The 26,066-nt window shown below is 60.2% G+C and overlaps 1 protein-coding gene across 4 annotated transcripts; it reads right to left on the bottom strand.

Moving 5' to 3' along the window:
* Window positions 1-224: 224 nt before the first annotated feature.
* PCGF3 (polycomb group ring finger 3) lies at window positions 225-25,736 on the bottom strand. 4 transcript variants are annotated; one of them, XM_053922582.1, is made up of 11 exons: window positions 25,597-25,736; window positions 15,843-15,993; window positions 15,420-15,570; window positions 13,471-13,588; window positions 11,757-11,853; window positions 11,432-11,487; window positions 10,471-10,581; window positions 9,605-9,693; window positions 4,976-5,113; window positions 1,069-1,149; window positions 225-650 (listed from the first exon to the last, which is right to left on the bottom strand). In XM_053922582.1, the coding sequence occupies exons 4-11, from the start codon at window positions 13,577-13,579 to the stop codon at window positions 603-605; spliced, it is 729 nt and encodes a 242-aa protein (XP_053778557.1). In that variant the 5' UTR covers window positions 13,580-13,588; window positions 15,420-15,570; window positions 15,843-15,993; window positions 25,597-25,736; the 3' UTR covers window positions 225-602. The 4 variants fall into 4 exon arrangements, with proteins under 4 accessions (XP_053778557.1, XP_053778556.1, XP_071077433.1 ...); XM_053922581.1 differs by having other exon boundaries at window positions 15,843-15,882; window positions 25,597-25,695; XM_071221332.1 differs by lacking the exon at window positions 15,420-15,570.
* Window positions 25,737-26,066: the final 330 nt, after the last annotated feature.

Here is a 26,066-nt window from a genome sequence, read left to right as displayed (position 1 = left end):
AAGGCGCTCTGCAAACCAGCACCAGGTCCCAAGTGCTTGGGGCCGCCGGTGCCCGGAGCACGAGGGGTCAGAGAGAGCCGCCTCCTCCGGGTCTCACAGCAGGGACACTGAACACCACGGTGGATGCGGAATGTGAGCAGCAACCCCTTTCAGGATGCTTTTAAATTAATTTTTTATAGATCTTCTAAGCCTTTGGGAAGCTAAAGGCAACATAAATATCGTCATTCACCATGAAAAGATATTTTTTCAATAACTTAGGAAGGATTCAACACACGTACAAGTATTTTTGAGGCTCATTCTGAAACCTAATTCATCAACTAAACCAAAACGCCGTGGTTCTGAGACCTGGAAGCAGGCGGGGCCACACGTCAGAGGGAGAGGCCTCCGCAGCCACGGGCTCTGGCCCGAGGGGCCGAGGGAGGCGCTGAGGCTGGGTCAGCCGCGGGGGCCGTGCCGGTGTTGCCACCTGGTCGCCGTGCTGCTGGTAGTGTCGTGTTGAGTGCCAGTTCTCTCGTACAAAAGTGATAAATACTCTGTTCAGAAGTCCGGCCCCCAGGACCTGAGGCCCCTCCGCGGGCATGTGCTCCCGCGCCCGCCGCGCGTCACAGCAGGTCCATCTTGGGTCTGTAGTGCAGCAGGAGCGGCGCCTTCTGTAAGACAGGCTGGCATGAGGACGGCCACACTGATGCCTGGCAGGTGCCAGGAGACACTGCGCTGGGCGTCACAGGCAGGGACGGAGGACGAGGGGGCCGGGTGTCGGGGGTGCACCCCCTCCCCTGAGGACAGGGAACCACCATCTGTCCCCATGTTCACTAAGAGCAAAGAGCCTCTCAGGGCAGGAGGCCGCCCCCCACAGCCTGTGGTCACCCCCACCGGGCGGGCGGGGGTGGGCGGCCAGTGAGTGGGAGGCGGCCCTGGGTCTGGGTCAAAATTGACCGTGATTCCCAACAACCCTGGAGCCCAACCTTCTCTCTACACTCTCAGATGGGGACGTGCCGGAGGAGTGCCGCCCCTGTGGCAGGCTCCAAAAATGAAACGGACCCCCCGCCACAGAGGGCCACGTCTCACCTTGAACCTCCATCTCGTGACGACCACAAACTTGAGTGTGTGGTCCTTGCCCAGAATTTCCTCGTTGCATAAAATGTCCAGCTGTGGGGAGAAGCAGCTTGGTCAGTGGGCCTGCAGGATGGCTCTCTGCACTGGCGGCCTGTCTCCACCAATGAGGCTCTTGGCTGGGCCAGGCGCCCCACACCAGGCTATGCTGGTGGGAGGGAGCAGAAGGAAGCCCCCTTTGCCGCAGAGGGCCTGGTGCTCGGGGCTGGGGCCACACCCTCCGTGACAGTCCCCAGGCTGCCCTGACCTGGCCCCACCCTCAGCCCGCCCCTGTGGAGCTTGTCTCTCTCCCCTCAGTGGAAAAAGGTAATGGGCTCTGCAGGCTTTTCCCTCCCTTTTTTAAAAAAAGGTTATTTTTAGGCCAGTTTTAGGTTCACAGCAACACTGAGAAGACGCCCCTGCCCCCTTCCCCCCGCCAGGCTTGCCCACTGCCAGCATCCCCCCAGAGGGGATACGCATGAGTCACTGAGCCTGCACGTTGGGGTCACCCAGCTGCCGTGCCCCCTGGGTCTGCACGATGATGACCAGCACCCACCACAGAGCCTCACGGGGCAGTCTCACTGCCCTGAGACCCTCTGGGTTCCGCCTGTCCGCCCCCTCCCCCAACCCCGGGCGCCCACTGATCTTCCCACTGCCTCCACCGTTTTGCCTTTTCCAGGGTGTCTCACAGCTGGAGTCACAGCGTGGAGCCTCCTCAGCCCGGCCCGGTCACTCAGCCACGTGCATTTGCGGCCCCTCCCTGTCTTCGCGGGGCTTTGGTGGCCTATTTCCTTTTCGCGCTGAGCAGCACCCCACCACCTGAATGGACCACGGCGTGCGTCCATCATCCACTGAAGGACGATTACGTTGCTCCCAAGTGCTGGTGACGGTGGCCAAAGCTGCTGTGAACCTCCGTGTGCAGGGCTCTGTGTGGGTGTGAGTCTCCAGCCCCTTTGGGTAAATGACGAAGGAGCCCCATTGCCGGGCAGAGTGGTGAGGGTACTACAGTCAGTCTTGTGAGAAACCGCCACGCTGTCTGCCTAAGTCACCGAGCCCCGTCGCCCCCCAGCAGCGAGGGCGCGGTCCTGCTGCCCCTCATCCTGCCGGCACTTGCTGCGCCGGGGCCCTGGGCTCCGGCCGTCCTGCCTGGAGCGTGGGGGGTCTCCCTGCTGCTTCGCTCTGCGTCTCCCCATGTGACAGGAGGTCCCGGAAGGCGTTTCTGACGTCCCCTAGGGCAAGGGCCTGAAGAAGGGCCCTGAGTCCGGGTGCTGGGTGGTCCCCAGGCATAGGCCACCTTGGCGAGCGCGCAGACAGGCCTCGGAGCCGCTGCGTGTTGGTCTGCGGGCGCAGGAAGGCGAGCTGCAATCTTTGTGCTGCGGGAGGGTCTTGCCCTCAACTGGTACAAAGCAGCGGGTCTCACACTCCCTCCCGCTCTTTCATATGTAACAACTTTTTATTTTTATTGTTTTAAAGCTGTGGAGACTACAGATAAAATTTGTTGTAACCATCTGTAAGGCGCAGCTCCAAAAGCACATTAAGGGCCTTCCTGCGGCGGCCGGCCCAGCACCTGCACCTGGTAGAGCTCATCAGCACTCACAGCAGACCCTCCACCCGACGGAAGGGAGGGTCCGGGAGGAGGTCTCACCGCCAGTCACCTGCAGCCCCGAGGACCACATCCTCTGCCCTCTATCACTGCCTCCCACACCCCACCCCACTGGGGACCTGGCCTGTGACCCAGGCACGTGCCCTGACTGGGAATCAAACTGGTGACCTTCTGGTTTGCAGACCAGTACTCAAATCACTGAGCTACACCAGCCAGGACAATTTTATTTTATGTTTTTAGAAAGAGAGTAAAGGAGGGGAGAAAAAGAGGAAGAGACACATGGATCAGCTGCCTCTTGCCTGAGCCCTGACAGCGGGGATGGGGTGGGGGAACCAAGCCTGGAACTCAGGGAATACGACAGGGAGCTGAACCAGGGCCCTTTCGGTTCGCAGGACGGCGCTCAACCCTCGGAGCCACAGCAGCCAGGGCTGGCCAACTTTTGTTGATGGGCAACGTGCCAGGGGCTTGTCGGGCATCCAAAGACCCCCCAAGGCTGTGGGCTGGGGACAAACAGGGCCGGCGCCCAGAGAGCTGCTCAGCTCCGTCCGTTCCGAGGCTCTCGGCCGCTATTTGGGAACCTTTTGGAGGGGTGTTTCTGTCATTGTCGTCATTGAAAGGCCGCGCTCCTGTTCCCTCAGATCCGCGGGACCCGGCTGCTTCGGCGGCAATGGTGCTGGGCGATGGTCTGCCTCTGCCGGAACGGGAACCTCCGCGGAGCTGCTGCTCCAGTCGGCGGCCAGATGCCTGGTGCCGGGGCCTCGGGGACCCCGGCTGGCTCTGAGCTGCTTTAGGCCATTCGGTGCTTGAGAGGCGCCTTGGAAAATCGGGGTCCCAGGTGTCCGAGCACTTTCAGGCACCCCCCCCACTTTGCTCGGGAATCTCCTCAGCTAAGACCTAGGCTCTGCATCCACACACCTGGAGAACGTCGTCCAGCCACGCCGCAGCCACGCGTCACAGGCCCCTTTTCTCCCAGTCTGCCACACCATGCTCCGCGGTCCCTCCCGAGCCCTCACCCCAGGCGCACTTACATCTCTGCTTCTACCACCCTGCTTGATGCCACACGGCCCTGGGCACACCCCCCCCCCCACCCTGGCGCTGCCGGCTCCAGAGTCATGGACCGCGGGCTGGGGGCCCCCTCACAGTGAGCCAGGTTCGGACTGGGCCTCGCAGAATCCCGGCCCCCGCCTAGTCTCTGAGGACAGGCGCGCCCCTCCACGTGGGCTCCGCAGCACTGTGCTTCCTGGCGCCAACTCCTCCTCGGCTTCCCAAGGCGACTGACAAAGTGCCACAGACTGCACGGCTTACAGCAGCTGAGATGCACTGGCTCCCAGACGCGGGCCGGGAGTCCAAAACCAAGGCGCTGGCAGGCAGGGCCCACCCGCCCTGCAGGCTGGAGCGGGGTGGGGGGCCTTCCGCCCCTCCCAGCTCCAGGGGCCCCTTCTGTGAGTGTCACCGCACGCGCTCTACTGAGGGGGACTGTTGCTGGATTTAGGGTCCACCGGGTAACCCTAAACCCTTTTACCTAAAGATCCTTAACTTAATTACATGCAAAGAGACCCTTTCCCAAAAAAGGCCACGTTGACAGGTCTGGGGGGAAGGAGGGCACACCTGCGTTTGGGCCGCCGCTGACCTCTGACACGCACGTCCAGTCTGCACACTTCGCAGCGTCCCCACTGCACCGCGCTGGGCCCTCCGCTCCCATTTCTGCACCCTAACACCCCACTCTCCTCGCAGCCGGAGGAGCATTTGAAGACTGCACTCAAACCGAGTGCCCTGCGCTTAAGGCCCCCAGGGCCCTTCCTTAGCGCCGAATGGCCACCACGCCCCCACCAGGCCTCCCCGAATGCGCCCCCACCCCTTCCCCCCCCCAGCAACACTGGGTTTCCAGGCTTCATGTCATTCTCGTCATTTGTCACAGCCCCAAAGCGTCTTATCTTCCCACCTGTCTACCCTGTCACCCCAGCCCCACCCACCCATTGGTTTGCGACATTAAATTTCTCTCCAAGCTGAAACCTGAACACATTCTAACAACCTCACGGCCCTGGCTCCCCTCTGCTCTCTCTTCTGTCTGCAGTGGGTCCCTGCGGTCACGGACCCTGAGCCGTCCACTACCCTCACTGTGGCTTCCTGGTACACTACTGGGTGGCAGGCCAAACAATTTGAGATCTTTTTCCAAATTTAAACTCTCCAAAGAAAGTGGTACATGAAACCCATGAGACCCTGAGCCCCCCTTACACAGGAAGGCGGCCTCTGTGCAGCCACAGACGGCGCAGCTGTTACCTCGTTGAACGACGAAAGGTTGAGCTTCTTGGCGATGAACTTCTTCAGGTGCAGCACGGTGGCCTGGGCGGAGCAGCGGATCCACTTGCGCTTCAGGCCGCGCAGCTTGCTGCTGTTGCACTCCAGACAGATGCTCACCTGCGGGGCAAGGACACAGCTGGGCCGGCCTCCCGGGAGGGGCGGGGGGCGGGCGACCGCCGCCCCACGGGTGCTGCTCCACCTGAGAGCACTGCCTGCTTGGGAACCAGACCAAACAGACCTGGACACTGTGGAAAAGGGGTTTTCAAACCCATTTCACACACGTTATCCTAAAGTGGGTTTGCTGCTGTTCTGGGAAATGCGCTCTAACACTGCGGACCTAATGCTATCGGCTGGACAGTGCGTCCGACACTATGTATCCCCTGCAGGCGCCCTGCAGCTTCCGGGTCAGACAGGCGGGAGCCCTGCTCTCCGAGCTCCTGGTGCAGGACGCACGCGGCTGCCCTCAGGCCATGCTAGGCGCCCTGCAGCCCGACGGTGTGCTCGTGTGCGTGCACGCGCGCACACACACACACACACCCACACCCCCACACACCCAGATGCACTCCTGCAGCACCGAGGTGATGCACAGGGACTGGTGACACATGGCATCAAGAGAGGAAAAGAGTGCTTTGGGCGGTCTGGAGTTCAGCCACCTCTCGTAACACCCACAGTGCGTGGTGGGAACAAGGCACCACGGGTGACAGACTCAGGGGCCTGGGGAGCCTTCCAAAGAGGGATGACTGGGCCACGCAGGGCTGCTGAGGCACGGCCCCGCCTGAGACATGATGCTCCACACCAGCCCTGAACTCCCCAGCAGCTGCCACAAAAATGGCTCAATCACACTCCAAGTTCAGAGCAAAGAAGTAACAAATGAACTGATGGAAATACACACACATCTACAACCGCTAGGGGCCCAGCAGAACACGAGGGGCGTGACCACTGCGGATATAAAAGACGGCCCGATACAGCTTCTGAAAACGAAGAGCACGCACTGAAACGGAAAGCTCAGGGGGTGGCTGGACCACAGGGTAGTCTCCGCTGAAGGGAGCCGGCCCCGGCAGACTGACGCGAGGAAGCCACAGAGACAGTCTGTGAAGACACGAAACCAAGGGAAGACGTGAAGACCGCAGGTTCTGCCGGGCACAGAAGACAAGTTCCAGAGGAAAGGAGAAAATGTGGGAAAAGTTAAGAAATAACGCCGAGAGGCCACCCCCAAGCAATGAGAGACATACACCCTCAAACTCAGGAGCAGAGTCCAACACCAAGAAATTAAGGGAGACCTGCGACCCTGCAGGACCCCCGACACGGCGCCGAAGGGGCCCTGACCTTCCCCTCAGCAAAGGGACGGCCCACAGGTGCATCAGGTCCCCCCCACCCCGTTGGTTTTGTGAGGGACGCTGCTGCGGACATTCCCATGCAGTCGTGGGGCTGAGGTGCGTATCTCGCCCAAGGAGCAGAGCTGCTGGCCCAGAGCTGCTGGCCGTGTGGCTGGGACTCGCGTCTTTGGGGACGTGTCTGCTGGACTCTCGCTCGTTTCTCAATTGGATTATCCTCTCACTGAGATGTAAGAATTACGTATTCTAGATACAAACCCTTTGCCAGAAATACAACTTGCAGTGTTTCCTCCCAGTGTGTGGCCTATCTTTTCCTTTTCTTAAAGGTGTCTTTGCAGAACGGCAGCGTTTGACGGTGGGGTCAGCGCGTTACTGCCCTTTCGTGGGCCGTGCTCCTGACGCCGAGTCTGAGAACGCCAGGCCTGGCCCAGGGTCTCACAGATTCTCTCTCACATTTCTTTGTAAAGGTTTCAAAGGTTTACCTCTTACATTCTGAGTTAACTTCTACATACGGGGTGAGATAGGGATATGAATTCATCTTTGCATGCAGGCGTTCCCACACCATCTGTTAAAAACACTATCCTGCCCTAACCAGAGTGGCTCAGTGGCTTGGGGATCATCCCACGAACCAGGAGGTCACCAGTTCGATTCCCAGTCAGGGCACATGCCCAGGTTGCGGGCTCATTCTCCGGTCAGGGTGTGTGCAAGAGGCAACCAATCAATGTTTCTTTCTCACATCGATCTTCTTCTCCCTTTCTTTCTCCTCCCTTCCCTTCTCTCTAAAAGGTAAGTAATAAACAAAATCTTTAGAAACCAAACCAAACCCTATCCTCTCCCGGTGAAGAGCAGTCACCCCTGGGCTGAAGACCGATGACCGCAAATCTGCAGCCGCTGACCCGAAGGCCCTCAAAACAGCAACCTGGTAACTGGCTTTCTGATTGGGGCTGATGTTTAGAATTTCCAATACATACTTTTAAAAATAACACATGGTTCAAAAAAAAAACCATAATGAAAATTCACAAGTATTTAGAACCAGCAGTAGAGGGAAACTGTGGGAATGATCAAGTCACGAAATTAGAAAAGGAACGAAGGTCAACACACCGACAAATTTCAATTTGTACACATTTTCCTGGAGAATAAAAACACAGGCCAAGAGGGACGACCACCAGCTATGAGACAAGTGGCCTTGGCCCCAAACAACACGCCCACACCCACACCCACCCACGAGAAAAGCACGGGCCAGTCAGTTCGCACAACCAGGCACAAACTTACCCAAACACTAGCCAATCCAGAAACGTGGTTTAGAATCATGATCAAACCCAGTGCCTCCCAGGACTGATCACGACGGTGGTTTTAACAACAGAGAAACACGCAGCAGTTTATTGCAGACTGTACAGCAGGTGCTGAGCAGCAGCTGATGAAACCCCACACCCACTCCCAGGGGAGCTCCAAGGACACTGGGGATAGAGAGGGAGCGGGGACCTGGGGCCACAAGGCCAGGCCAGCAGCTTCCCTCCGCCGTGTGCACCAGGACCGCCCCCCCCCCCCCCCCAGGCCTCGGCCTGGGGTCCACAGAACAGGGAGCCAGATGCCGGGGGCCTGTTGCTGCCCTCAGACTTGGGCGCTGACTGGGGCTGGGCTTTGCGGAGGAGCACTCCCACCCCCACCGAGCAGCCGCGCCCACACGTCCTGCCCAGAAGCCCCAACCTCCCAGCCCTTTGCCCTGTCCCTCAGCCAGGCGCCCACTGGGGAGCCGGGAGGCAGAGAGGCAGCAGCATCTGCAGGGATGGACACAGCTCCTGGGGCAGAGCGTGAGGCTGGACAGCAGGGCGGAGTGCACGGCTACAGAGAGGGACCCCAGGAAAGCGGGTGACCCCACGGCTCAAAGGGACCCTCTTCTCCACTGACCTGAACGTGCTCCCCCGCCCCGTCTCCCTCACAGACGCGCTGGCATCTCTGAAACGCTCACGGTGACCTTCCACCCCGCAGAAGAGTGCATGCTGGGAAGGGGAGGGTCCGAGGTGCTGTGACCGCACCGGAACCATGCTCATTCGATGGCATCTTAGGCAAATAGATGTGTGTGTGCATTCTCATCACCATATATAAAGCCATGTGTGGGAGTGTGTAACATGGTCACAGACACACGTGTCACACGCATGTTCTAACAGGACCCACCCCCTGGTTCTCACGGCCGTTCCTGAGCTTGTCCCCTCCCAGGGGAGCGTCAGAAGCAGATGGTTAAATTCCACAACAAAGGGCTGAAGCCGCAGCCAGCCAGTGAGGTCAATTTGGGGAGAATCCGGCACCATCCAGTTATGCAGACTTGCCTCGTGCTCTCCATGAGGTGGAAGGGTCTTCGTTTAGGCCCCACGTTTCTTGTGAGGCTACTTTAAAGCTTTCGTTAGCAACGTGAGGAAGGTTCGCCTACCGACGATCACGTAATAACCTCATCGCCCTACAAGCCACCGCGAGTCCTCACAGGTGGCACACCTGGCTGCACGCCAGACACCGGTCTGACCCGGGACGTGGCGTGTCTGTCTCACACGCATCTCGCTTCTTTTTCACACTTTATTAGTTTTTTCCATCACCGTCTCTCTCCCCTACCCCTTCTCCCACCCCTGCCCTGGTCCCGCGCTGCCTCTGCGCCCGGCCTCTCGCTCCTCTGTCCCTCGGTGGCCGGGGGCCAGAGCGGCCCATCCTGCCGGCGGCAGCAGCTGCTGACACCCCCTTGTCTCTGGTGTCTGTGGGGATGGCTCTGCTCCATCACAGGGTGGTGGCTGTTACAGCTTCCACGTTACATGGACACGGGGTTTTATCAAATTCTTCTACAGAATCTCTGGGGTTGCTCAGTGTTTCCTTTTTAATCTAGCAACGCAGTAAATGACAGGGACAGATTCCTCAATGTCACATTTAAAATTCTCTTCTACGACTATTTGCACTGAAAACTCCTGCACCGAGTTATTCACAGGGACACCAGGGGCGGGGCCGAGGCCCCCCGAGGCGGGTGGAGCGTGGCCTCTACTCCTTCTCTAGATAAGATGTTTTACCACGAGCACAGACTGCTTGGACAATTGAAAAAGAGAAGGAAAACGAAGCAAGGAGTCGGCAAGAAAACCCCAAGCAGTACACCGCCACTCCGCGTCTCTACCCTCGCTCCTTCAGGTCTTTCTCTTTTTTAAACGAGAAAACACCCGGGGCAGTTCGCGGCCTCGCTCGGCTCTTTTAGGGAGCCCCCGGCCGCCGCGTGCGGGCACAGAGGTGGAGGGCCACCGACCTGCTCGTCGCTCCGGTGGTAATCGTTGTCCTCCTCCTGCTTCTCCTCGGCGGTCTCCTTGTTGGAACTCTCATCTGCTTTGGTTTCACCTTGTGGCAAAACGAGAGCACGCCGTGTTACTACATCCAAAGTGTCACACCGTCATCGCTGACTCTGCACGCACTTGGAACGCTATGAAAGGCAGCACAGGGGGGACCAGCACCGCAAAGCGCGTGTCGGGGGGGATGGACAAAGCGCCCACCCCACTCGGGGCCTCCAGTCAGGGCCCGGGAGCCGGGACTCGCGTGTGGCTGCACGGTGCAGGGCATGGACGGCCCTGATGGGACGGTGAAAGGACCACGGGTGGCTCAGCAACCCCAACGTTTCCCGACACACAGCACCCCCACCTGCGGCGTCCAGGCTGCTCGGCACCTTGAACTGGCACTGCGTGACGTCACTTTTAGAACGAGGACCCCACCATGGGTGACACAGCTGGGACACCTTCCCAGCCACCTCCCAGGGCCCCTCTCTCCTCGGACAGTGAGGAGTGCACAGGGCCATGTCCAGGTTCTTAGGGATCCACGGGGCCCACCGGAGACAGCTGGGCACCCGAGATTTCAGTAATTTGTTATGGCATGTGCGGATTTAAATGCCATCAATTTCCTACCAAAGCCAAAACGTTACTCCGCCATTCTACGGCAAAACACAAACACCGGAGTGAGGTCTCTGGAGCCCACATCCGTGCCCGCCCCAGCGAGGACACCCGCCTCCCACGCAGACCCCACCAAGGTTATTGCTCTGTAACACAAACCGCCGCGGACAGGGACAGGAACAGGGACAGGGAGCTCCTCAGGAAAAGGCCCGACGGCACCCCCTCCGCGCCTTACCATTCCGGTGGGGGTCTGAGTGCTGTTTTGCAGAACCAGTCTCCCCCTTGATGTCTCCAGGCACCTCCATGCCCAATTTGTGGTAGAATTCCCTCTGTTTTCTCATTTCCGCTATTAAAAATTAATACATAACCTTTAACCCTAAGTAGGCAATGAACCACATTGATGTTCTGTTCACAACCGTCCCGTTCGAGACGCAGATGATGCCCACGAAGTCCGGCAGCTGCTATAAGGGGACGCGAACTCAATCGATGGGCCTGCCTTGGCAGGTCTGTGTGGTCTGAGGGCTTTCGAAGGTGGCTGCATTTTACCCTGATGCTTGTTTGCTTTTTCCCAGGACTAAACATTCATCCAAAGACAACTATTTCTAGCTACGTGTACTCAGGAAATTTCAGTTCCTGTATGAGGCAGTTCTGTGAATGGCGAAAGGCTTTAACAGTATCATCCCAAGTTACCTATTAAAGGCCAGATACAATCTCTACGATGTAACACAGTAGCTGAATTTTAAATTACAGCACTCTCCTAAAATTTAACAATGAGAAAACAGAATTCCTCACACACCTCATCTTGGGGAGAGCACCCAAGTGGCCTCCGCAGGCAGCCCCTGAGCCCACCGCCCCAAAGAAACGGGGCACTGGCCGTGCCCCCATCAATGAGGCCAGCGCCAGCCTCCGTGCCCAGCACTGGGCACCACTTCGAAGAGAACGGCCACTTCCATTTGCAGGGGTATGTGGTGCGCGACGGTTCTTTCTAACTCTCCGTGAGCTCTGACCCTGGAGGCAGCCACAGTGCTCGGCCCCCCTGTGCCCGCTGTGCCCATGGGCCCCACACAGGCACAGGCATGCACGGTGCCCACACTGGGACTTCCTGGAGGAAGACAGAGACGACGGACGAGACCGGCCGCAAGAACCAAGGCACCTCCCGTCCCAAACAGGCCGCCGCGCGGCGCCCTGACACTCACCTTCCTGCAGGCCTGGAACCAGCTTGTAAACGATGTCCTGCATGGTCCTGTCATGACTGCCAAGGGACAGGACGGAGAGGTCAGCCAGGGCGCCCGTGGCCCTCCCACTCGCCCCCTCGGCAAAGGGGCCCGAAGCAATGCAGCACGCAGTGTGTGCTCCAGCTGCTCGCGGCGCTGCAGACCGCGGCGCAGGGTGGCCCGTGCCCTCTGCCTGCTGGTTTCTCAAGCCTGGCGAGCCTGGCGCACAGCAGGCGCGGCGCGGCGTGTGGCAGCCCCACCCGGCCCCAGCCCCGCCCAGGCCCTGCTGGCGGCACGGGCAGCTCACCCGATGTACTGCAGCGGGTGGCTCTGGTGGATGACGATCCGGCACGTGGGGCAGGTGTTGTTCTCCTCCAGGTACTTGACCAGGCAGCTCCGGCAGACTGTGGGCAGAGGCACGCCCTCAGCGGGGGCCGGCCCGGGTCAGGGCCCGCGGCGCTCGGGCCCTGGCCCAATGGGGGCGACTGTCAGCCGCATGCTCTCGGCCTCCCACTTAGGTTGGGAGCTCGGGAGCAGGAGGCGCAGGAGGCGCAGCTGCTGAGCACGCTCCCACCTCGAGGCGAAGGCTCATACGTGCTCTAAGAACCTGAGACAACACGGGGCTTCCTTTGCACACCAAAATTTCAGTGAGAACAATGTAAGTTATGCCCACCATTACCTAAAAACACAAGTAACTTTAAAATAGAAATTCTATGAAAATTGGAAAGTATTTTCTTTCTGAAGTGAAAAACACAGGATCAGAAAGTTATGGGTATTCCAGCCCTGGCTGGTGTGGCTCAGTGGACTGAGTGCTGGCTAGCGAACAACTGAAAGGTTGCAGGTTCGATTCCCCATCGGGACACATGCCTGGGTTGTGCGTCAGGTCCCCAGTAGGGGGCGCGAAAGGCAACCACACATCAATGTTTCCCTCTCTCCCTCCCCGTCTCTAAAGATAAATAAAATCTTTTTTAAAAAGTGCAGGGTCTTCCAGGTGTGCGTTTTAGTGTAAACCTCCTGTCTAAGGAAAGTGCTTCTCTTCGATGACCTTGGCAACTGCATTTCCAGGCAAACCCTGATGTCTGCTTCTCAGATGAAGCTGTGCTTAAAAAATCAAAAGTACCAGTTCAGCACACACTGAGTCTTGGGAAAACTGAAAGGCAGCAGCTGACACCCGGAGGCGGCCGGTTTGAGGAACCAAGCACTCTGACCACTGGGGACACACACTCAGCTGTTGGGAGAATAACTCAGTTTCCCAGCATTTAGCTTTCTTAAATGACACCTCCACTGACATTATCCACAGTATTTTTAATTTGAAATAATTTTTCTGATTTATCTTCAAGAACTTCTTTTTTTAAAGGTAATTTTGTGTATTTATTTAATGTATGTGCCCTGACCGGGAATCGAACTGGCCACCCTTTGGTTCGCACTGAGCCAAACCAGCCAGAGCTCAAGAACCTTTGTATCCCGGCGTCTGTATCCTGCCTTGTGCTTCAGCTAGAAGCTGTTGGGGGAAAAAAGAAAGGGCCAAAACGTCAAAGAACAGACAGCTGGAAACTGTCCAAGGCCGAGTTCTGGAATGTTCTCACAGCCACAGACACAGACCCCAGGCCAGATAGCACACACACACAGCTGTCGAGGGCCGTGTTCTTGCTGCCCATCTCTGTGGGACACTCACATAGTGGGATTTGACTTGGCCACAGAAAAGAAGGCCAGTGCGCCCTCTGTCACGGCGCGGGTGGGCCTGGAGCGCACTCCGCTCGGTGAAGGAAGCGGCCAGAGAAAGACGAGTGCCCTGTGGCGGTGCTCACACGCGGGATCTAACAAACGGACTGAACAAATGCACAGAACAGGGACAGGCTCCCTGCGGGAGAGCAGGCGGACCGAGCAGAAACGCGGGAACCCGCAGCCAGGCACCACAGCGTGGCAAGGCCGGGACAGGAGCGGGTGGGGGTGGAGGGGTGTGCGAGGGAGACGTGGGGGAAAGGGAGGAGAAGGCCGAGTCCCAGAACATGGCCACGTACACGTGTGCAGACACTCGGTCACCGTGGTCGCGTCGATGAGGTACCCGCTGCACAGGCGGCAGGTGATGTGGGCGTTTATGTCCCAGAGTTTAATCTTTCTGGTCAACATCTTTGGCTTCTGCAAGAGAATGCACAGGAATTAATATCTGAAATGCTCTGGTGCTTTTCATCAAAGGTTCAGGTTCAGGGTAAATGAGGCTGCAGGATGTCCCTCCAGAAGACCAGCCTGCGTGGAGGGTGGAGCCTGGCGCCACGTCTGGCCCAGGCCAGGCCAGCTCCCCAGCCGCGGCACCTGCGCAAGCGAGCAGTGCAGCCTGCTAACAGGGCCCCCGTGGGCCAGGCCCTGCTGCGCCAGCGCCCCAGGACGTACCGGTGCCGCAGCGTGGCCGCTCTGAGCCCTGCGTCACCCTCCCCAAGCACTTGCGAGAGCCCTGGCCGGGCAACTCCGACCTGTTGGGAAGGGGCTCAGTGAAGGACCCAGCAGCACCTGGGAGAGCTGGAGGGAAGGAGAAACTACCTAAGGGATGAAAACCCTGAGAACATTCCCAGGCGAAGCAGGGCGGAGGGCAGGGGCGTGCGGACTGGCGCATGTGCCCCTGGGACACTGCCCAGGCCCTGCGTGTGGGCGCCCCCGAGAGCTGCGCTGTGTCTTCACCTCCGGTCGGGCGGTGCTGTCACGCCGGCTGCTGAGAACAGGAGGGCGTGCTCGGCCACGTGCAAATACGACCACACAGCAGCACACTCAGAACAGCAGTCTCCCCCACACCAAGAAACCAAGCTGCCCGACAAAACTAAAGCTGGAGACAAACTCCACAGTCACATCAGCAAGGACGGGTCTCTGGCCTCAGTGGGGACTGGGGTCCATGTCTCCTTTACGGGGTCAGGCCTGCATCCCCTTCACTGGGAGCAGAGACCAAGGCTTCTTTGCGGAGAGCAGCATCCTCGTCTCTTCTGGGGACCATGGTCAGTGTGCCTTGCTCGGTGAGGGGGTGGGGGAGTTGCAGATGCCGACGGGTATGCAGGAACTCCGCCCCGACATCCTGGCTCTGCCTGAGGGGGACGTGCCCCGCAGCCCGGTCCTGTGTGCACACACACCGCGCCTGCTGTGAGGGACCTGGGGTGCTGGCCGTGCAGCTGACCGGGGCGGGGAAGGAAGGTGGCAGACCCTGGGCACCCACTGTGCCCGCGGCACAGGGGACCGAGCAAGGAGTCGGCAGTGACTGCCGTCTGGGGTTGAGGCAGCGTCAGGACGGACTGGATTGTAATCTGGAGATCGACACAGATGCCAGGAGACCGTCCGAGCTGTGACAGAGACACAACAAGGGACATGCTTCCTCACGGGAGAACTCGAGCTGATGCGTGTAGAAGGCAGGCACCCCTGCCCACGGCAGGGCGGTGTGTGCCACAGGCCTTTGAGGGTGCCGCCTGCGGCGAGGCTCTGTTGAGCAGAAGATCCACCACCTCACAGTGCCCATCAAGGCAGAGCGGGGCGCAGGCGGGGGAACCCCACACACACCAGTCACTGCGTGGCCCGGTGACACCCGGGCAGGGACCAGACAGGTGGCAGAGCCGCATCTCACCATCAGGAAGCACAGAGAAGCCCTGAATGAGGGAGGCGGCTGTCCACCACGTCAGGGCCGTGCCAAGGAGGCAACAACAGGGCGGCGAGACACCCGGAGGTGGCGCCGGCGGAGGGCAGGAGAGAGGCCTGTGCCCACTGACCACCCCCACTGGCAGATGAGACCGCCAGTCCCCGGCCAGCACTGGGACCCACAGGCTTGCACTCCGGAAGCGAAAGGCCCGTCACCACCAGGCCAGAAGACTGGCCCGAGCAGCACACCGGACACCTGCTGCCCGCGGGGCCTGCCCACCTGGACAAGGAGCAGAGCAGGGCGGACGCAGAAGCCTGGGCAGGGGGAGTGCCACTGGCCCCCACCCCACGGCCTCACCTCCTCTAGACGCTGTCGGCCCCTCCCTCCGCCTCTGCATGGGCGCTCAGGCTTCGGCTGTGGCGCTGGCGCTTGCTGGCCGCCGGGCCAGTCCGCACGCCGAGTCTTCACCTCTGCGCCGTCCTCCCGTCCTCTGCTCTCTTCCCATTTTCTGGCACAGAAACCCCTCGTCTCACTCTACGTCACCCCGTGCGTGGCGCCCCGCCCCGCAGTGACGCTCTGGCTGCAGTTTCCAGACAGCCCGTCGGCTGACCGAGGGCACATCCATCGGAGCCGCTCTCTGAGGGGCGGTCCGGGCTGAAGTGCGTGCCTGAGCCCGCCCGCGGGGCCCGAGGAGCTGCCACGCACCAGCAGAGAGTGACTCTCCGCGAATGTGGCCTGTGCGCCGGGAGAAGAGGAAATCGAAGGGGAAGCTGCACTTACCTGGATGTGGGGCCAGGAAGCCTCCGCTACATCCTGAGGCCTGCGGAGACACAAGGCAAGGGGGGCGTCAGCCGGGCCTGCTGTCCAGGACGTGTCCCCGCCTCGCCGGCGCCTGGGCCTTGCCCATGGAATACGCCTGTTCCTTTATTTGCTTAAAACCAGAAGAGAAACAAGAATTAATGCCAGGGAAGAGCCAGGGTTGACCAGGGAGATGCAGGCAGGTCCCCGTGGCCATTGGTGGCACTGAGGCCAGGGGCTGAGGGCATGCACAGGACCGCGGGGGATGGGGGGCCCCGTCCTGGCTTTAGTGCCCAGCGAGGCAGGACGAAGGTCTGTGAAAGCTCAGGTGGGGCGATGACTCTCAGGGGTGACTGGGTGGGAGGCTGGGGCCCCCGGGAAGGACAAGGACGAGGACACAATGCTCTGGTGGGAGGCGGACGACAGGCACCCCGGTCTGAGGTGGGACCGGGAGGGCCCTGGCACCACAGACACGCTGCGGCTTGAGGACAGCAGGGTGGCGCCCTGGGAGCAGTGGGCCAAACACCTCGACCACGTCCATGTGGCATCCAAGTCACGCCGTTTCTGCCCAGGTTTCCCCACAACTGCATCTGTTACTAACTAGCCTTTACAGTTCCATGACCTTCCACAAAAGGCAGCGGACGGGAGGGAGGCGACCAGCAGGCCTCACCAGAGGGCCTTGACGGGGGGCCACACGCTGGGGCCAGCGTGGCTGTGGCTACCTGCCAGGTCCACCACGGACCTGATGCCACCAGGGAGCAAGTGCCCGCACTCTGGGGAGGCGGCCGCAGGAAGAGCAACCGCAGAGGGCGGGGAAGGGGGCGGGCAGCAAATGCTGTGGGTAAGAGCAGGGCCGCAGGGGGCTGGCCAGCGTGTCCCTGGGGAAGTGACACGCGAGTAACAGCAGAATGCTACGGACAGCTTCACGTCGACCAAGCTGCACGTTGGGGAACGGCCAGCTCACCAGCAGCCCCGGTGGCAGTGGGGGGATAGCATTCCCGCTTCCTGTGCCGAGGCCATGGTAACCCCGCACCAGGCCCGACAAGGCGGGAACCACACAGCCGGCTCACAGGGGCAGTTGTACTGGGCACACTAGCTTCCTCTCTGGAGTACGAGGGGTTAGTGTGAGAAATAAATGCAATTTGTGCCCCCAAAAGGAGAAAAACGGTAAGATCTTCCCTTAAATGCATAAAAATCATTTGATACAATTCATTGTTGTTCTCGGTCTTTACAAAACGCAGCGAACGAAGAACAGCACGGGGTGCCCTCACCTGCCAAGACCTCCGCACGGAGGAGCTGCACAGACGCCACACAGACCAGGGCCACCCCCGAGGGAGGGAGGCGACACGGCCAGCCTCACTCAGCGCCGCAGGGGGTGGGGGCGAGTGGGGGCTCTGGGTTGGGACTGGGGTGTGGTCACATGACCAGACATTCGCCAAAGGACACCAACCACCACAGAACTGTGAAGCTCAGGGTGTGGCAACTGTGCACCCCAGGAAAGCGTGTTTTACGACTGAACTGCAGTGGAAACCGTTCCTAGTGGGTGAAGTCGGAGAGGAAACCCCAAACTCCCACCTGGACCATTTTTGCGCCCAAAGAGTCTGATCCAGGTGGACGAAGACCAGTGTGAAGGTGCGGCTCTGACCCTCTAGAGGGGCTGGGGCCGGGGCCTCGCTGTGGCCTCTGCGAGGAAGAGGCGGAGACAGGGAAGAGCAGCAGCTCACAGAGGGAGCCAGTGCGTCCGGGCGACAGGCAGCAGAGCGGGTGTGGGGGGAGGTGAGCCACAAGGCCGCGCGACAGGGGAGGCGGTTCAGGGCTCGGCAGCTGCCTGCCGTCCATGCGGCCCGAGTGCCCATGCCCGTGTCCAGTCTGCTCTGGAACTGAGGGCCCCACCATCACATGGCCACAGCGCTGCGCTGTCCAGTCCTGCGGAGAGAAGCCCTGCCAACCCTGCTCCACGTGTGAGAGGACGCGGGCAGCCCCTCCACACGAGACAGAAGCTCAAACTGCGCCCTGCTCCCCTGCATCACGGACGCAGGCAGTGCACCCGGGAGCCCAGTGGGGTGGTTCCAGAAAGCGCAGTGGCAGGCTGGTGCCACCTCCTGGGCCGGCAGCTGGCTCTTCCCACCGTCACCTGCAGGGACCGCGGGCCCACGCCTGGGCGAACATGCATCTTCGGTTCACACACATGGACGCTTTGGTGCCCAGGTCCCCAACATCAGAGGAAGGGGTGTGCGTCCTGGAGCGCAGCTCAGCTGTGGCAGGGAGCCCACAGCCCACTCCCACAGCGGGGAGGCATCCCAAAGAACACGTGTGGGAACTCGGCTGTCTCTGGAAGGTGCATCTCCCTGACCCGAGTCCCTCAGCACCTCCTCACAGGTCTCACCTGTCGGCCTCCTGCCTGCGCCAGGTTAAGTGCGAAGTTGAAAAGGGGGCCCTGCAGCCTCCAGAGTGGAGGTGGCCCTGCGGATAGACTGTCCTCACTGAGGTGAACTATGAAGAGCACCTGCTGGGACTCCAGCCTGTCCGGCAGCAGCCACAGAGCTGGGCAAAGAGGCCCAGCACCACAGCCCCTGCATGCTGGGGGCCAGACGGCCCAGGGTAACTCCTTGCCATTCGTAACTACACATGTGGGTGAATAAAAGACTTAATCCTATCAACACTAAAAAATAATTTATAATTAAACATAAAACAAAAGGGGACCGGCACGTTTTAGACGCCACCAGACCTTGCGCTGGCTAGCAGTCCAGCCCACCTTGGACCTGCGACCGCCCGCGAGTGCAGGCTACAGGGCTTGTCCAGCGCTACGCGAGGCTGAGGCGTGGCTGATGTGGGGACTGAGTCCCACCCACCTTTCCTGTCCTTTGAGAAGCCAGCACATCGGCCCCTGGGCTGGCGCCTGGGCACCTGGCTGGTGACAGCTCCCCGGGTCAACTGACACTTTCCCGAGCACTGGGAGTGGCTTGCTGGGCCCTTGTGCGGGGAGGGGCCGCACAGCGAGGTTCTGTGAGAGGCTTCTCTCAGCGACCCACACGGTGCCGGCCTCCACCTGCGCTGCCAGTAACTTGGGCAGGGGGCTCACAGGACCCAGGAGGCTGCACCTGGCTCCCTGGGACCTCACCTGCATGCCTGTCCTTTTGCTGTGTCCTCTGCTGAGGACGCAGACTAGCCATGACCAACAGTCCCAGCACCACTGGGACGTCACCTGCAAACCCCCTGCCGCCCAAACCCCTCCCCGAGACCTCCGACTGCGGGTGTTGCATGTGGATGCACTGGGCCTGCCGGACCCCGACCCCCGCGCCTGGGCCGGGCCTCGTCTGACAGGCCCACTCAGCCCTTCTATGCCTTGCCTTGGCCAGAAGGTTGGAGGCCGGCCTCCCGTGACGGCCCAGCCTCGACAGTGCCAGGCAGCCTTTCTGCCACTCCCTGGGAGTCCTGCAGTCCCCCAGCCCCTTCTCTGTTCTGCCTGGGCTGAGGAGTCCCTACTCTGGGAACCCAGATGAGGCTTTCAGAGGGGGGTGGGGGTGAGCTGGAGGGGTGTGAGGAAGGCCCGGGCTCAGACAGCATCCTTGAGGACGTGGAACAGGAGAGTCACACCAGGCAACGTCAGGAGCGGGGCAGGCGAGCCGGAATCCAAGAGAATGACAAACACGTTTCCGCAACCACAGCGACGCTCAGCTCCCAGATGCGCCTCTGCGGATGCACGAGGGACGCGCGGTGGAGGGCTGTCGGCCCCCGGGCCCCGCTGCCAGGGCACCTGCTGCAGTGTGAACCCCTTCATGGAAAAGGCCCACTGAGGGTGGACCCTGGGGCCCAAAGGGCCACGCTGGGGGCCAGCAGGTCACCCCGAGCTTAGAATGGCGCTGGACCTGGGACTCCCTGCTCCCCCCACGGCTCCCTTTGAGGCGGAAGGGTGGCACCTGCCATCCCAAGACTGTCCCGCTGTGCAGGGGGGCAGAAGGCACCGGTCTCTCGGTCTGCAGGTGCCCGGGAGCTGCACCTCAGGGAGCACCCTGACCAGGAGACCCAGGGGCTCCTCCGAAGAAGGGACAAGCGTGGGGGCAGGGGAGGGACAGGCCAGGGGCAGGATTTGGAGGTGGCCCTGAGATCGAGGGCCCTGCTGGACACAAGCTTCCACCCTTATTACCTAGCAACTGTGGCAAAGGGGCTTTGGAAGGAATAACTATGGTCCCAAATCAGCAGACCTAGGACAGGGCGAGTCTCGGGTGGCCTGACCCAAGCGCACGGCTTAGCCTTGTGACACAGAGGCGGGTCCGAGGGCCGAGTCCTGCGGCCCAGCTGAGAACAGCACCCATGTCCACAGCCCAGAGCCAGGGAGCCCCGCACACGCTGTGCCGACTCCAGGACTGTGGCTGGTGAGGGGTGTCCTCTGAAGCCACCAGGCTGGTGGCAGTGTGTTATGTGGCCATAGAAAGTGAACATAATAGTTTTTAGAAGAACTGCAGTAAAATACAGCGTGGTCACCGACTCTGGAAAAACTCTCATTAGCAATGACCCTGCCAACCCCAGAGATAAAGAGACAAGCTGGTGAACAGGTGGCAGGGGCTGGAGCCCTTTGACACATACTGAACTCGGCCCCAAACACGGGGCCTTTGGGGGTGACTAGGCTTAGTTTTGTGGGGGTGGGGCACAATGGGCTCCCTGTGAGCCCCCAGAGAGAGGCAGCCCTCACCAGGAGCCAAACCGACCAGCACCTCGACCTTGGGCCATCTGTGGTGCTGTGTTATGGCAGCTGAGCAGACCAGCACGCCCCCTCTTCTGGTCTCTGATGTCCACCTCCCTCGCCAGGCCGGGGCAGCAGACCTGCCTCTAGTGTGGCCTGTCTCTGCGGAGGGAAAGGCAGTTACTGTAGCTGACAGCAAAAGTTGTATTTCCATGAATAACTTCAAGCACTTTCTACCCCCTGAACCGTTTGCAAAGTCTGCTAAAGGCTCCAAAGCCGCCTGGGGGCACCTCACCAGCTGCCTGGGAGACACAGGGAGATCTGCCAGACGGAGGTGCTGGGCTTCCTATGGACTCACCAGCCCACAGGGCCCCAGACAGAGGCCGACAGGGTGGCAGCAGCAGTGACCCAAGTGACTCCCAAGCACCACAGCGTCCCCAGACAGTGCAGCCACGGAGCGCCAGGGGACAGTGCCGCAGGGCAGAACCAGAACCGCCCAGACAGCTGTCTGTGCAGGTGGCGCCAGGGGGGAGTAGGGGCCCGACAGGGCGGGCCCCAGGGAGGGGATGGTGATGACGCCATGGAAGACGACGTTGGGACACCCAGGAGATCCGAAAGTGGACAGGACAGTAGCCACCACGAGAAAAAGCATCCAGTCCAGGTGGGAGAGGGGCCGGCAGCAGAGTGGAGCCCACCCCGTTCCTGGACCTGCAGGTCAGCTGCAGCCACCGGCCTGACTCAACAACAAGGAAGGTGTATTTGGAAAGAGGTGAAGCAGACAGGGCCGACCGGACACCTGCTGGGTGCATGGGGAGGTACATGGGTGCTCACAGAGCTGATGGCCCCCCCACTGTTTTCCCCACAGAAAGCACGGGTAGAGAAGAAAATGACATCACTTGAAGTAAAAGAATGGGAGCAGGGAGACTGTCTCTGCCCTCACTGCCGACCCGAGACTGGGCCTCCTCCCTGGCAGCTGCCCCGCAGGCTCCAAGAGCTCCAGGGCTGACCCACTAGCAGCAGCTTTCAGTCCCCCTGGGCTGAGCACCTGACACCAGCCAGACCCCGCCGGGAATGCCGGGGTGGGGGAGTAGGGGTGGCAGGGGGTCTTCTGACAGCTCCCTACAGTTTGCACACCTCCTGCCAAACATCTGGAATCTGCTGTTAATGTAGCAAAGTCCCATAAACATTGATGTATTTGCAAAAAGATCCTTTCAACCTCCACTCTCTAAATTCACCTACATATTAGAAGTTTTCTTCAAAAAAAACCAATTAACCTAACAATTGGTTTTTAAGAACTCTATTTTCTAGTGAGTTTTAGTTTCATTGATAAGAACTTTATCAATGAAAGTTCTGCACATTCAATGGACAACCCTGAAAATGCATCTGAGGTGACGAGCACACCCTAACCCTCTCGCTGAGCGCGAAGTGTTCATCGGGGCTCTTGGCCGGCTCGTCCCTCCTGCGAGTCAGTCCTGGAGGGGGAGACTCGACCCGTCAGGAAGGACAGCCGTGGTGTTCCCAACGGTCTTACCGTTCCAAATGTCACGACAAGCTCCCGCCTCCAGGACTGAGGAACAACGGCTCCATCGGGAGGAGGCGCGCTGACTGCAGAAGTTCTGCGGCACTAACGGCAAACACCAGAACGGGAAAAGGAACTGTTCCCGAACCGCAGCCTACTTCAAGAGTAAAAGAAAACTGCATTTTTACTAAGATTCAGTTCTGACCATTAACCAAATAAACAACAAATCCTGCCATTTCATGGACCAGAGAGAAAGAGTACAGGCCAGAAACACCCACGCTTTATGATCTGAGTCCAACCACCCAAACACTTACCTCCTCCCACTCATGGGTCCAGAGGGCAGCGGGCAGCAGCGGGTGCCTCTGCACGGCGCCCACGTGGGCCCTGGGTGGGCCCCTCAGAGCCTGGTGCTCCAGCTGCAGCCCAGGACACCAGGGAGAGGCGTCGGCGCCCCACAGCCCCACGGCCCTGAGCGTGGCAGCCCCTGGACACCGGTTCTGGGAGCATCACGTTAAATACCCCAAACGCCTTAGGGCCTCACATCTTAGAAAACTGCTTACAAAGGTCAGCTTACGATTTTCGGAGCAAAACCATTGGCAGGAGTGTAACGGTGGTCTGCACACAACTCGACAACCGCGCTCGAAGCTCCGACAGGTTCAGTGCCACTGGCACACGCACCTACGACTGAACTGGCGGGGCTCAGGCTTCGCTACAGCCTGAGTCCTGAACATCTGCCCTGTCTGCAACCGACCGCCCCTCGCAGGAGCGCCAAGCCTCCCAGCAGTTTTAGCTTCAGGGCGACATCAGAGGAACCTACGCAACTCAAGCAACACCCTCCTCTGTGCTCACGGGAGTCCGGGGTCCTTCACAGGTACAGGCCCTGCATTAGCTGACACTGGGCAAGTGCCAGGCTCTAGGACAGCCCAGGGGACCAACGCACGCACCCTTGTGGAGCTCCCCCCCACCCCCCGCCCCGTGGACCCAGCCCAGTGACTCTCCCAACAGAATACGGCAGGAGGGAGAATGTCAGTGCGGAGATGAGGTCAGGAGACTGGCCCCCTTCTCGTTCACTTGCTCCTTCTGAGCTTCCAGACGGGGAGCTCCATGTGGAAAGGAGCTGCCTCTCTCATAAGGGGACCCCCGGGTAGCCCTACTGGCACCCTAGCTGCAGCCTGAGAGCCCCAGCGAGGAGACCCAGTTCAGTGGTGCCCGGGCTCCCAACCCACAGAAACGGAGATGATGACGGATTTTTTTTAAGGTGCTAAGTTTTGGGACAATTTGTTGACAGCAATATATAAATAATACAACCACCCAGCACGATCACACCTTTAAAATGCCAAAAGTGAGAAAATAAAGAGCCTGACCAAACCCAATACCCAGTTTTGCAAGTCTTTTCTAAAAGTTCACAGAGCAAATTAAGTTTTAAAATAAGTAAAGTGTATGTTAAAAAAAAAAAAAACCAGAAGCAAGCATTGAGTAAGATGAGTGGTTACATTTAGCAAATAAAAGTTTCTAACCTGGACTACTCAGGGACTCCACTAGTTAAGATTTGCAACTAGGAAATGTTAAGCTGAAAATCTAAAGTGCTTTCTCCCAAGTAGCCAACTGACACTAAGGCACAAAATGAAATACTGAACTGACAAGTTCAAGTGTCTCTCCTGGGAGTCCAAGCAGCCCAGAGTAAGATTTATATCTCCTCCTGCCCACCTGCTAGGTAAGTTTGCAAGCCTAAGGCAACTGATCTTTCTGAAAGTTCTCCTGCTCCCCTGTGTTCGTCCACACACTCGCTGCCAGAAGGCTGCTTGCTGATCTTGGGCCGGCTACAGGGCCCCTTCTCTCAAGCCCCCAGCAGTACCTCAATGGACACACGCCAGAGCCCTTCCCCAGGCGAAGAGTGTGCTCACCACACCCTACATTTTCACCCCCACTTCCTAATTAAACACAGGCAAGTTCTAGATGAAAGTCTGAGTTAAAGGTTTCAGAGAAGCCAAGGCCCCAGCCCAAGGTCCTTTGCTATGTCCCATTCCTGGAGAGGAGAAGGTACCCAAGTCAGCCGACTTTTCTGCATGGAGCCAACTGCCCCCAGAACATGCCCTGAAGCCCACACTCCTGGCTTGGACCCACCCCTCCTGGCACAGAAAACACTTCCAGACTCAGGAGGGAGGGCTCACCCGCTGGGGTGCGGGGCTGGTTTGGGTACACCGGCATAGGGGAGGAGGGCAGGCGCCATGAAGGCGCCAGACACTGGCCCCAGGGCCAAGGCCTATAGCCCGGGAGCAGGGACTGCGGGAGCAGGGACTGCAAGAACAGGGGGCAGTTTTCTGGGTCTTGGGAGTGGGGGGTTTTGGGAGTGGGCATCGTGCCTGCTGGCCTGGGAGCCAGTGTGGACTAGGAGCCTCCCTTGACTCCCCGGAGGCAGGGAGATGGGCCCCAACCTGGCTCCAGCCAGACAAAAGCATCTGCCGAAGGTCAGATTCGTGGGGCTGGCCCTGGGGCTCAGACCTCAGGATGCGTGGGGGCCTCATGGGAGGGGGGTGTACACCCACAGGGCCCAGGTGACTAGGATCCCTGATGCCCCAGAGCCTTCATAGCATGGGGGTCCTGTTGAGTGGGTTGGGGAGATTTGGAGCACCCCTAGATCCTGTCCCAGGGCGCCAACTCCTGGGGGCCTGGCTTGGGTCTCAGCACTCCTTAGGGTCTACTCATGACGCCTGGGAGCTTCCCCGTGACTTGTCGGGGGATCCTTCCTCCCTGGACATCTGCCTCCAAGTCCAGCTCTTACCAGGGTCTTGGCCTCCCTGTGAGCCTGGCCTTCTTCAGGGTCCTGCCTCAGCATTCTGATCCTCTTAAGGGACCTGTCTGGGGCACTGCTCATTGCTGGAGCCTGTCACATGGCACAAGCCCTGACCCCTTGGACTGTGCCAGGGTCCCAGCCTCCAGCGGAGGGGCTGTCTTGGTGTCAGGAAGGGCTCACAGGGACTGTTCCCAGGATCCCTGGCCTCTTTGGATCTAGGGTCCCAGTTCTCCCCAGCGGGTGTATCCCCGAGTCCTGGCCTATCCCAGGGTCCAGACCTCCCGCTGACCCCTCCCAGAGCCCCGGCCCTCCCTGGATCCTGTCTGGTCCTGGGGTCCGACCCTCCGCGGTGACGGGTCTCAGGGTCTACCAGTCTTGGGGTCCCAATCCTCCTTGGTGACCCGTACTGGTCTCGGACCGTCCTCAATGCCCCATCCCACGGCTGGACGCTCCTCAGTGACCCGTCTCATCAGAGTCCGGCGCTTGCTGGTCCCTGCCTGTTGGGTCCCGGGGTCGGCCCTCCCCGGCGGCCCGTCCCGGGCTCCAGTCCTCCGGGTCCCTGCCCGGTGACCGGTCGTGGAGCCTGGCCCCCGGGGGCCTGCGCATCGGTGTCGCGATCCTCGGGCTGGGCCGACAAGGGCGCAGGGCACGGGCCAGGGTTCGGAGCCTCACGGGCCGAGGCCGCGGCCTGAGCAGCTGGCGCCGCGGGCCAGGCCGGGCGGGGCGCGGGCTCACTGACCTGCCGTCTCGGCTGCGGACGAGCGGGGCGCACGCGGGGGCAGCGAAGGGATGGGAGGGGGCGCCGCTGCCTCCTGGTCCCCCCCAAGAGCCGGAGAAAAAAACCCGTCCGGAGTTTAAAACAAAGAGGCGGAAATGCCCGAACGCAGCCGAGCGCCGAGTCGGGGGCGCCGCGCTTGGAGCATGCGCACCGCGTGGCTGGGCTCCCACCCTGCAGCCGGGCGGGGGCGGGTCCTAGCGGGGGCGGGTCCGGGGCGTGGTCATAGGGCGCAAGCGCGTTCAGCCAGGGCTCAAAGGCTTCCGGAGAGCAGAGGGTGCTATAGGCGGGGTCGGAGGGAGCAGTTCTGTGGAGGAACTTGGCCGAGCGAATGTGACCAGGGATAGGTCGTCGGAGTTAGGCCGGAGGCGGGGCCTGATAGGGGCGGGGCAAAGCTGAGGCGGGGCCTGGTGGAGGCGGGGCCTGTTGGAGGC

This window comes from Desmodus rotundus, chromosome 4 (assembly GCF_022682495.2).
Source record: "Desmodus rotundus isolate HL8 chromosome 4, HLdesRot8A.1, whole genome shotgun sequence".
NCBI classification, from domain to species: domain Eukaryota; kingdom Metazoa; phylum Chordata; class Mammalia; order Chiroptera; family Phyllostomidae; genus Desmodus; species Desmodus rotundus.
Note: the sequence above shows the minus strand (reverse complement) of the source record. Positions and strands in the feature narration are given on the sequence as shown.

Coding starts and splice junctions, on each gene's coding strand:
- PCGF3 (XM_053922582.1), bottom strand. CDS start 13,579: ATGTTGACCAGAAAGATTAAACTCTGGGACATAAACGCCCACATCACC. Junction 11,854..13,470: donor GACCGAGTGTCTGCACACGT/GTACGTGGCCAT, acceptor CTCTGCCCACAG/TCTGCCGGAGCTGCCTGGTC. Junction 1,150..4,975: donor ACCTTTCGTCGTTCAACGAG/GTAACAGCTGCG, acceptor TTCTCCCCACAG/CTGGACATTTTATGCAACGA.